Genomic DNA, 10,901 nt, shown 5'->3' on the forward strand with positions numbered 1-10,901 from the left:
GAAGATATTACTTAAATTCTAAAGGCCATTGATTCTCACCATAGATTCTCAATTGTATTCCTTTCTCAAAACTGCCTAAATTACAAATTAGCTCACTAATTACAAACACATTTATATTAAGATGTAGAAAAATGTGAACCTTAACAGCTCCAAACAATTGCATGAAGTTATTCTCAACACAATGAAAATCACTTAAACTTTATTTCTATGATTAAGTATTTCTGTTTTCTTAGTTGTAATTACTTTATATATTTTCCATTTCATTTTAAGGCTTACTCCTTGACCATCTTCATGTGCCATTGCAGCTAATAGAAATAAAATGTATACAATAAAAATAAACAAATTTCAATTCTGTATTAGTTTTAACATGATGTTTTTGTCTAATTAATTTTTTTAAGTAAAACAGATAGCCCTAACAGATTTGAGCATGCTTTGTGTCCCAAATATATGGAACTAGATGTATCCGAAGTTAGCATCAACAGATAAAACAGAATGCTCTAAAAACTCGAAAAGAAAAAAAACAATGCAAGAGGCTAACAGAGAGCTGCAGCTTATTTTGTCAAATTTTGAGGCCTGAAGTTAGCTATGTTTGCTTATATAGAAAAGCTCTTGTAACTCTGCAAAGACAGAGTAGGTTCAGATCATGTCCTGCATCTGGTCTTGGCAATACAGGATTGCAATGAGCTCTGACCTGTTTCTGATTTTTAGTACTTTCACTGTGACAAAACTAAAGGACTAATTTGAAACTATACATTTGATTTTCTGTGCCTATATTAGCAAAGAATGAACGCATCAGACCTATCTCCTTTACCTATCTCCTTTCTTCTACCTAATTTTTATTCCAGGAGCTTTCAGCCACATCCATTTTAATACAGGAATTCCAGCTGGTCCCACTACAAGCTATTTTTTGCTTCCTTAGTGTCATTCACAGATCTCAATGTGACAAATGAAGGAAGAGCATGTGGTTTTTTTCAGGATTATTTGGTTTGTGATGTAATACACTATAAGGAACTGTTAATGATTTAAACACATTTTGTAAAAGAATACATTTTTTTAACAAAAAAACTATTTATAGATTGAATTGTTCTTCTTATTACTGTCTAACTTTCATGCAAACTTTTTTTCAATAAAAGTACTGTTGAGATATGGAGATATTAATGCACTTCCTCCTGCCATGAAGTACTAAACCTCACGTCTGTGGAGCACTTTACCACACAGGCTTCTCCTGTCTCCTCTCATAGGTGTCATACGTCAAAGCCATTGACATCTGGATGGCTGTGTGTCTGCTCTTTGTATTTTCTGCCCTTCTGGAGTATGCAGCTGTAAACTTTGTGTCGAGGCAGCATAAAGAGCTCCTGAGGTTCCGACGCAAGAGGAAGAAGAGCAAGGTAAAAGTAACAGCTTTCAGTTCTCAGCTTTTAAAGGGTCTCACTGAGCTGTGCTGGGATACAGGGTTAATTTGGTCAACACATTGCAGCTTGAAGTGGCGATAGAAATAAAATGGCAGCACAGCATAGAATTCACTTTAGGCAGAGGGTCACTGCAAGGACTATGAATTGCATAAATCCAACTTGAATTCTCGAAAGAGGGATTAAGAGGGATTTACATGAGGCATGGGCCATGTGGGAGCCATCTGCACAAGCATGAATTTCACTCTGTTGGAAGAGTTAGATTATACTTCCGTGAATGAATGTTACTGGTATTTGAGGCAGTTTTTACTACTGTGAGATTCAACAAATGTTTTTTCCTCGTTTTATTCTAATACTCGATTCAAAGCCTTAACAGCTGTGTTTCATGCAAATATTTTTTAATACACAAAGTACTTATTCAAATAACATTATTGGTAGAAGAACAAGCATTTTATTTTAAAAGGCTGATAAGTTTGGGTTTTTTTCCTTCTGTCCAGCAATTTTGCTTTAGTTGTTCATATTATTGGTAAGAAACTAAGTAATTGGCTATTAGTATTTATATTACAGCTGGAGCTATACAGACTACCAGTAAAATAACTCACTACCAGCATGCAAAGCCAAACAGCTAAGGTTACAAGTTTGAATTCTGAAATGTGTGGTTAAATCAAGCAATAAGGCACATTTCTTACAATGTGTAACTCCTACTTCAGATTTTACAAAGCGTAAGTAGTTCTCCAGTCTACTCATTATGAGTACCCCCCCTCCCCCAACCAATGTAATGCAGAGCCTGTCACTATCAGTCACTATCTAGAATATTACTAGTGGATGAAAGTCTGACCATAGCTAAATTATTCAGTTCAACCATCTTTCATTGCTGAAGACCTAGTCTACTGCTTACATCAGTAGGATAAGATATTTTACAAGTTTCCCTCTTAAAAATTCTGCACTGCTGTAAAGCCTACCTAAGCAGTCTCTGTCAGTAAGACTCAGTGATAAAAGGCAGGCCAGACAGTCAGGTGAAAATGACATTTTCATACATTTGCCTGTCCCTGTGTGGTGAGTCCCAGACTTTTTCAGCTGCACAGAGAAACTCATGTACTGTAGACTAGAGGATGATTCAGACTGCAAGTACCTGTGTTCAATGTTTGATCCTATGAAAAATGTGCTTCTTTCTTCCTGCTGAAAGTAGCAGAAAAAACAGCACTTTTGTTACAAGGTGTTTTTTTCTTGAAATATGGCAGCTCTCTGAAAGCTGTCCTAAAGTTTGGAATGGGAAGAATGGGGTTCGGCAGACAGGAATTACTGGATGGGGTTAGGTAAATCACAACAAGTGAATTTCATTTTCCTTCTTCTTTTGTCTTTTGCAAAGTCAGTTACTAGAGCCCAAACTTATGAAGTTTTGTATGTTTGTTATTCCTTTGGACTAGGTCAAACAGCTATGGTAAGTGACATAATATGTCGCTATACTTTTAGTACATTCATCTTTCTCACCATGTATTATTGTTTCTTCTGGATCTCAAGCAAATTTACCAGTTTCAACTTAAGTAATATCTCTCTTAAATGCAGGTCAATTATTATGACCACAGGATTAGGAACTGGCAGGAAGTATCTTCCTTCCTCAGAACCAAACCAAATTTCTTTTCAGCTCCCTCTTAGCAAGACTCCAAATTCACCAAAGACACTTGTTCAGCTATCACAGCCAATTACATTTCAGCCTAGAGGTATGTGAGAGAGGAACCACAATATAAAAAGGACTTCTAAGAGTAAAAGAACTTTTAAAGAAAAAAGGTTTGTGCTTGAATAACCACATTGGCTTAAGTGTTTTTCTGGATCATGGTATTCTTGAATTCACACTTAAAAATCCTTATTCTAATTTTACACTTTGCTAGACAGTCTTTAGCTTCAGGTAGATTGTCTGCTAAATTCTCATAAAATTACAGAGTTAGAATTAGAGACTTTAGAGTGCACAATAAATTATCAAGTACTTTGCTTTGATTCTGAAGGATGGGGAAGTTCATTTCAATGTTTTTCTTCACAATGTACTTCAGGTGAGGGTATTAAATATATTCAGGGGTATAGGTCTTTCCCTTCTCCCTATACCTATATGTTTCACCATGAGACAAGCTTCTCATTCTAAAATTACTTCAAAATTCTTTGTTCCTGTACAAGGTTATGATTTTAGGAAAATAGTAATTTTTCAGAAAATATTAATTTAATTAAATGTTTTTAACTCACTCTAGACAGCTCAGCTAATTGTTTCTCTCTTTCTCAATGTTTTATGAAACCTTTCCTTCAACAACAAGTATACAGGACTTGAAACACGGAGATTTTATCTCTTAAAAAGAAATTTGGATCACATCTTAAACCCTCTGTTATACAAATAATATATGAGTCTTACAGATTAAAAACTGCAGTTAATGACTTGCCTTCCTTACCACAAATGTTATTATTTATTCACCACAATTTATAACATGAAATGCAGGCCCTAGGATCATAACTCAAAGTAATTTCGTTTTCCTTCTTCTTTTGTCTTTTTCAAAGTCAGTTACTAGAGCTCAAACTTACAAAGTTTGGTATGTTTGTTATTCCTTTGGACTAGGTCAAACAGCCGCTGGCTCTCAGGGATTAGATTTTATTGACTTTGAAAACTGCCATGTATTAAGAAATGTTCATTTGACCATCAAAGTCAAGAGGTGAAAGGAGTTTATGTAAAAAGGCTGCATTTAAAGTAAACTTCAGGGGCTTCCTTGAACATTACATCTTCCTTGGCAAAGAGAAAAATATTCTATTCAGTATTTATGTCCAAAACTATTAGAGAAATAAAGTAGATAGGATAACTTATTAGACTTTTTCATTCTGTATGCTTACCATCTTGGAACATTTTCCTAAGATCAGGTTTTTTTACCAGGTGAAGTCTAAGTGTTGAATACAGAGTTTTGTTGTTGTTTTTTTTTTTTTTTTTGCCACTGGCATTTTATCTACAAGGGTACAGCAAAACTTCTAGTGATTTGACGTGTTGTAAAAGTGCAAAAAATAGATCAGTTTGGAAATGTTTCATTTCAGGTATGTGTAGGGCAGCTGAAGAATTTCCAAAGTCTGTTTTCTTTGTAATTAGTAAGATATGCTTGTCGCAATAAATATTTACTTTTACCAAGTAAAAAAGGCAAAAGTCCTATGATTGAATTTCAGTGTCTTTGGGAGGTAAGTGGATCCATTTTGCTGACTTAAGTAAAGATCATTTATACCTAATTCATCCCAGCCAAAAAAAATTCCATAAGGTCCCTTGAAATCTATTCCAATTGTTTAAAAATTGATTTTTTTCCTAATGTGTTTTTTTGGCCTGTCATAGCTTGTCTAGAAAAGACACAGAAACCAGATTGCTTCATTCCTTCATGTCACCATTTGCACATTTCCATTCAGTCTTTTTTATAAATATTCCCAGTGGACACAATTTTTGGTTTTGGTTTGCTTTGGGTTTTGGGGTTTTTGTTTTGTTTTGTTTTTTTCTCATTCACCTTCCCTGGAAATTCTCCTAATAAGCCCATATAATTCCTCCAAACTATGTTTGCAACATGAACGACATGAAACATATACAGTAACAGTTGAGAGCAGCCAAAGGATCAAGCGATGCCAGTAATACAGTTGTTTATCCAAACCAGTTACCATTTGCCTTTTAAACAACATCATGTTATTGACCCATTTCATGATTGTGATCTTCCATATCTTCTGGGTCTTTTTCCAGAGAAACACCCTGCAGGGACATTGGCTTTCCATCTAATACAAAGCTGATTATTTCTGGCTAAATGTCATACTTACTGATTCTCCTGTATTTTTCAAATACTTTGTTTGACTCATTGCATTCAATTTTATTTCTAAACATATCTTCAAATAAATTTTCAGGTTTTCATAGTTTGGAATATTTTAAAAATTAATTTAAACTATGGGTTACGTCCTTCTGAAAACACAGAGGAGCTGGAATCTCTCTATTAAGAAGCATATGTTTGAACTCAGATAAGACCCCTGCAGTAAATTCTATTGCTATAAAATTTACAGTTCTGTACAGAACTGTAACAAGACATTTTGGCATCTAGAGTTCATCTATCCTTGTCATTTTCCTTATTCTTTTTCCACTTATCGTCACTGCCTTTTTTACACACCATCTGGTTCATTTGGGCCTCCCTTCCAGAAAACAATAACAGCATCATCAGTTCTTAGGTACCACTGCACCCTCTGGCCACCATTTTTATGATTGTAAGTATGGACTTCATTCAGTGATTCCAAATTACTTAAAGACAAATTTCTTTTCAGAGGCCTAACCCAGTTTGCACAGAACTAGCAAAAATTTTTAAGTGTCTGGGATTGTGTTATATATTCATTTACAAATGAAAGCTGTTGTTGCAACATAATATGCAACCTACTCTATGCTTTTTTCCAACAAGCATCACAGTAGGTATAGGAGGTTTTTTTTTAAAGGGTATAATGTCTTTATGGTTACACTAACGGCATAACAAATCCTGAGAACAAGGGAATTTTGGTTCCCAGTTTGAGACTTCATCTGATACTTAGCATATGAGCCACAGTTTTTTGACAAAAACAAACCTGGCCAGTGAAAAGAACTATTCAGAAATATTATGTTACCACTCCTTCAGAATGAATGTTAATTATTCATTTCCTTCCTAAAAGACAAAAGAAAAAAAAGGCAGAAAAAGAAGTCATACAGGGATACTGAAACACACCTATGATCATTGTTTTTTCTTAGTTGCATTTACATTGTATGGGCAAAATATTAACTGTGTACATATACTGAATAATAATTTGATTTTAGGTTAGCTGTTAATTTATTTAGGTTTTGGGAATATTCAGTCTATTAGTTCTATTTTCAAAATCTAAAGATCACCATATCTTTAGAGAGGAAAATAGACATGCAAACTAGATTGTCTTTAATGGTAATCATGCCTTTTTTCTTTTGTTTTCTTTTTGGTCAACCATCCATTTTGATGAAAGTATTTTCAGGGAGTTCTTGATGGAAATGAAATCAGTGAATCATTACAGCATAGCAATGGCTTGAGATGTGCAGGACGTATAGACGGGACTTTGCCTCAAATCTACAGTACAAATTTAAGGGTAAACTATTGAGAAGATGTCCCATTTGTCATAACGTGCTATCCAACCATTAACAGAGGCCCTGTCCTTTTGTCTACAATAACACCTTCCCATGTGAACTTCATATACCTTCATTGCCACCTGATGTGATGACGTGAAATGTTAGTAAAGGTACTGTCTTGTTAAATTCATAATCCATTTTGATCTGTTTAAATATGGATCAAAACATAGTACTAAAATTCTGCACTGTTTGTAGTACAAAAAAACTCAATACCACTTTCCTTCTCAAAACTGAGCAACAAAAAAGAAAGTGTTCAAATTACCAAAGTCAAGTCTTCAAATAAGTTTTTGAGTTGTTATGATGCCTTACAATCAAATGGCTATGGAGTTATTTTCAGCCCTTATATACACATTATTTCTCAAGATAAATGTGCTACCAAGCACACTAACTCAAAGCACCATAGTCACAAGACCACAAAACTCACAGTTTTCTATTTATTTATAGCTAAGTATTTTGTACAACACTGATAGAGAAGTAAATGAACTGAAATTATTTCCTTCAGACCACCGAAGAATTCTAACTTTCCAAATAAAACTTCTTATCTAAATTTTTTTCATTCCTTAATTTCATTAATTTTAATAGAAATGATAAAATGTTTAAATGTAACTGCATGCAGAACAACTTTCAAGTTTTTAATTCTAAAGCTGAATGGGTGAAAAATGCATTCAAATCAAACTCTTACTAAAGTTCATTCAAAATAAGATTTTTAAAGCTTTATCAAATATCTGTAATAGTTTTCTGTAGTGATAATACACTAAAAAAGGTCACAAAAGAAACAAAAGCTTCCTTATCACTTAAAAAAATAATTCTATTCATTCAGCCAATATGCAGGACTTTTTCAGGAAGATTCACTGTAAAGGCTCTCAACTGGGTCATACAGGGCATTGTCCTTCCGATGATTTCTACATCTGTAGACTCAGACACATGCATTCTGAGACATATTTCTAGTCAAAAAGAGGGATTTTAGCCAAGTCAATCAATAGTAAAAAAAAAAGAAAAGGGGTGTCACTGGCATAAATGCCTTCAAAAAGGCACTCAAAGCTAGTGTTGATAACAACAGCAACTGCGTCTTCCCTGCTGTGCACAAGCACCCTCAGATATGAATCTGAAGCCAACCTAGTGGTCTTTCTGCATTATGGATCTGCTGGAAAACTTGCAGAACCCCATTTTGAATATTCAAGCTGCTGCCCCTAAAAGGAATTCTGGTGGCTCTTGGTGTGCTCCAGAAGGTCTTTTACTGCATATCCACCAGCCCTAGCATTTGGGCATGATTTGGATGGCTCCAGCCATCCTGCCTGTCTTCGTGGAGACACCATCCAACAGATACTGGGCAGAAATGCTGGGCTCCTACAAGGAGCTTCACATCAGTTCAACTACAAAGAGCATTTCCAGCCAGACTGCTTGCAGATGAATTACAGGAGGTCTGCAAGCACAAAAGTAAGGAGAGACCTGGCCTTTAAAACATTCTAGGGGATCATTCCATTCAGGTAAACCTGAAACAAAGACAATAAAGTCTTAATATATAGTGCCTGATCCTGAAAACATGCACAGCTGAAATCCGCTACTCAAAAGCATCATTATTTATCTTACTCAGCCTGTGCAGTACATATGAAGGTATTTAAATGGCAAGTTTATAGTAAATTCTCACAGTACATGCATTTCTAACTTAATATTTCTCTTAACTGCAACACAAGACTACAGCTATTATAGAATACAAGTATATTAAAGATGTTATTTTCCATTCTTAGCTGACAGGAGAGGAACACTATTGCAGTAATTAAATCTCTGTTTTATCACGTCATCAAATAATGATCCTATCATTTTGTATTTCTGTTTTTCATTTTCATGGTAAAGTCAGTCAGTGATTTTTCCTCCTCCTTTTTTTTATGTTAATTTTTTTTTTTTTTATTTTTTAAAGGCAAATTCTAATATAGATTTTAGATATAGCAGTTTCAGTGAACTTTATCACTCTCACTATTTATTCAATTTACATTTATGAAGTATTTCAGTAGGTTGATATCTACAGCTCTGCTGGATAGTCATGCTGATGACCAAGCAGTTCACTTCAAATGTGGTAATTTATCCACATTCTTTTGTAGCTAACATATTCAATTAATATTGTGAATAAAACTTGGATTTTTTTAAACAAAGTAATTAGAAATTATTTCATGAAATTTTTAAATTTTTAAAATTAACTCTTCATTGTAAAGTTTTTTCAGATTTTCAAAATGTCAGACATTTTCAAAATGAAAAATTGGCAACTTTGGATTTAATTTGTGCTCATTGAGAAATTGCATTTTTATAAAGTAAGAGATTAAAGTAAAAAATGCTTCTATCTATTGAATTGAGATAGTAATTATTTTACTTGCTTGGGCAAGTAAATATTTTTTAGACATGTTTTAATTTCAGCTAGGAAAAGCTTTAAAATATCAAAAATTCTCCTACAAAAGAAAAATTGACAGCTGCTCAACTGTTTTTATAGTAGTTATAAAACCATTTTTCAAAATACTTATTTAAGAATTAATGTAATAATTTCTGTATTTCATAAAAGTGTAAAATCCTAAAGTAAAGAGGCTAAATTAGATATGAAAAATAGAGATTCCTGAATTTAAAATTAGTATTGAAAAATGGTGAATGCCATCAAAATCACATAATTATTCTTGAATAGTCTACATAAAGAAGGAGTACACTGGAATATATTTCAGAAGCAAATCTAGCCCTGACTTCACAGATTATGTATCATTTATTTGTCTGCATATGTGCCTTTTTTATTACTTGAGGATACCCAGGTAAAGAGAAGTAAAAAAGATGTCTCCAGGCACAAGATACATTTTAAAATTTTATGCTATGAAAATATGTGTATCTTCAAAACATCTACCATTTCTGTGCCGTGTGATTAAGAATCACTTTCTTTTACAGTTCCCTAATCCTGAATGTCTTTGCCAGTTTTCCCCTGAATTGACAAAAGTAGAGTCAGAAGAAAAATCGGGCCTTTAGCTTCCATTTCCTTTATTTTAAACTAAGACACTTTGCTTACTATTCTTTTTATTGGATGCATTCACAGGGAACAGCAGAAATTAGGCAAATAGATAAGATTAATTAAATATACAGTGGCCAAATAGGCAGAATTCTCACTAATATAATGAATGTGCATATCATTAGTGATTTTATGATGAGCATCCCTAGAGGCCAGGATCCTGGGTCGTAAGGCAATGTACAGACTTAATAGATGTTTTCTAAAAGAGCAGTGTGAAATTTGTCCTTTTGAAGACTGCACATATTTACTGTAAATGGGGAAACTTAAACCAAATCAGAAGTTGTGTGCCCAATTGCCACTAGTTTACTAGGCTTTCTCATTTCTCTAAATAGATTACACAATCTAAACAAACAGAAAAATTCTGTGTTTGATAGGGATGAAATTTCAACAAGATAAAGTGTGGATTCAAGAAGTCAATGAGGTAATGGTGCAACTGGTATTTAGCAGCAGGTGAGATTTCTGTAAACAATAATTTAAAAAAAAAAAACCACTTCTTGCTCTTTTTCTTTCTTTTCTTCTTTTTTTTTTCCAACAGGATGATGATACACGTGACAGTCAGTTTAGCATTACAGCATACGGAGTGGGCCCGTGTGTGCCAGCAAAAGACGGAATAACACAAAAGGGGCCAAATAATCCTGTTCAACCTGTACCAAAAAGCCCTGATGAGATGAGAAAGGTATTCATTGACCGGGCCAAGAAGATAGACACAATATCCAGAGCTTGTTTCCCATTAGCCTTTCTGATTTTCAACATTTTTTATTGGGTAATCTACAAAATCATCAGGCATGAGGACATTCACCAGTAACAAGATTGAGGATTGCAGTACGTAAAGATCTGGCTGTCACACTTAGCAGGAGGCTTTTACTTAGAAATGCACATCAGAGGAGTGATTGGAAGAGTTAAAAACAATGAGGGGAAGAAAAAGTATCCTGCATGGCCTGCAATAACCAGCTACAGTGGGATGGAAGAATGAAACCCAGAGAAGATACATCTGCTATTGCAAACTTTCCTTGTCAAACTAAATATTAACAACTTTTTCATTGAAAATCACTCTCTACTGAAGCTTTACTGCCAAGTATTTATACATATTGTTACATAGTGGTATAATTGTACAGTACTCTTTGATGGTCCTTAAATTTTTTTAATTCTGGTGTATTTTTAATTTTAAAAATGTTTCCAGAATACCCTAGGTAAATCCCACAGTATTACAGAATAGACTAGTGTTTGTAAATTTTCTTTTCATTTTACAATATAATGACAAATTACAGATTGGAGAAAACAGCTTAAAGGA

At 34.0% G+C, this 10,901-nt stretch overlaps 1 protein-coding gene across 2 annotated transcripts in view; it reads left to right on the forward strand.

Annotated features, from left to right (window-relative positions):
- GLRA3 (glycine receptor alpha 3) overlaps window positions 1–10,677 on the forward strand; it is an 81,836-nt gene extending 71,159 nt beyond the window's left edge. For both annotated transcript variants that reach the window (XM_030947726.1, XM_030947727.1), the window contains 2 exons: window positions 1,242–1,388; window positions 10,146–10,677. In XM_030947726.1, the coding sequence (XP_030803586.1) occupies window positions 1,242–1,388; window positions 10,146–10,415 (417 nt within the window). In that variant the 3' untranslated portion in view covers window positions 10,416–10,677. The remainder of the gene's footprint in view (window positions 1–1,241; window positions 1,389–10,145) is intronic.
- The last annotated feature ends 224 nt before the right edge of the window (window positions 10,678–10,901 follow it).

The sequence above is a fragment of the Camarhynchus parvulus genome, chromosome 4 (genome assembly GCF_901933205.1).
Source record: "Camarhynchus parvulus chromosome 4, STF_HiC, whole genome shotgun sequence".
NCBI classification, from domain to species: Eukaryota; Metazoa; Chordata; class Aves; order Passeriformes; family Thraupidae; genus Camarhynchus; species Camarhynchus parvulus.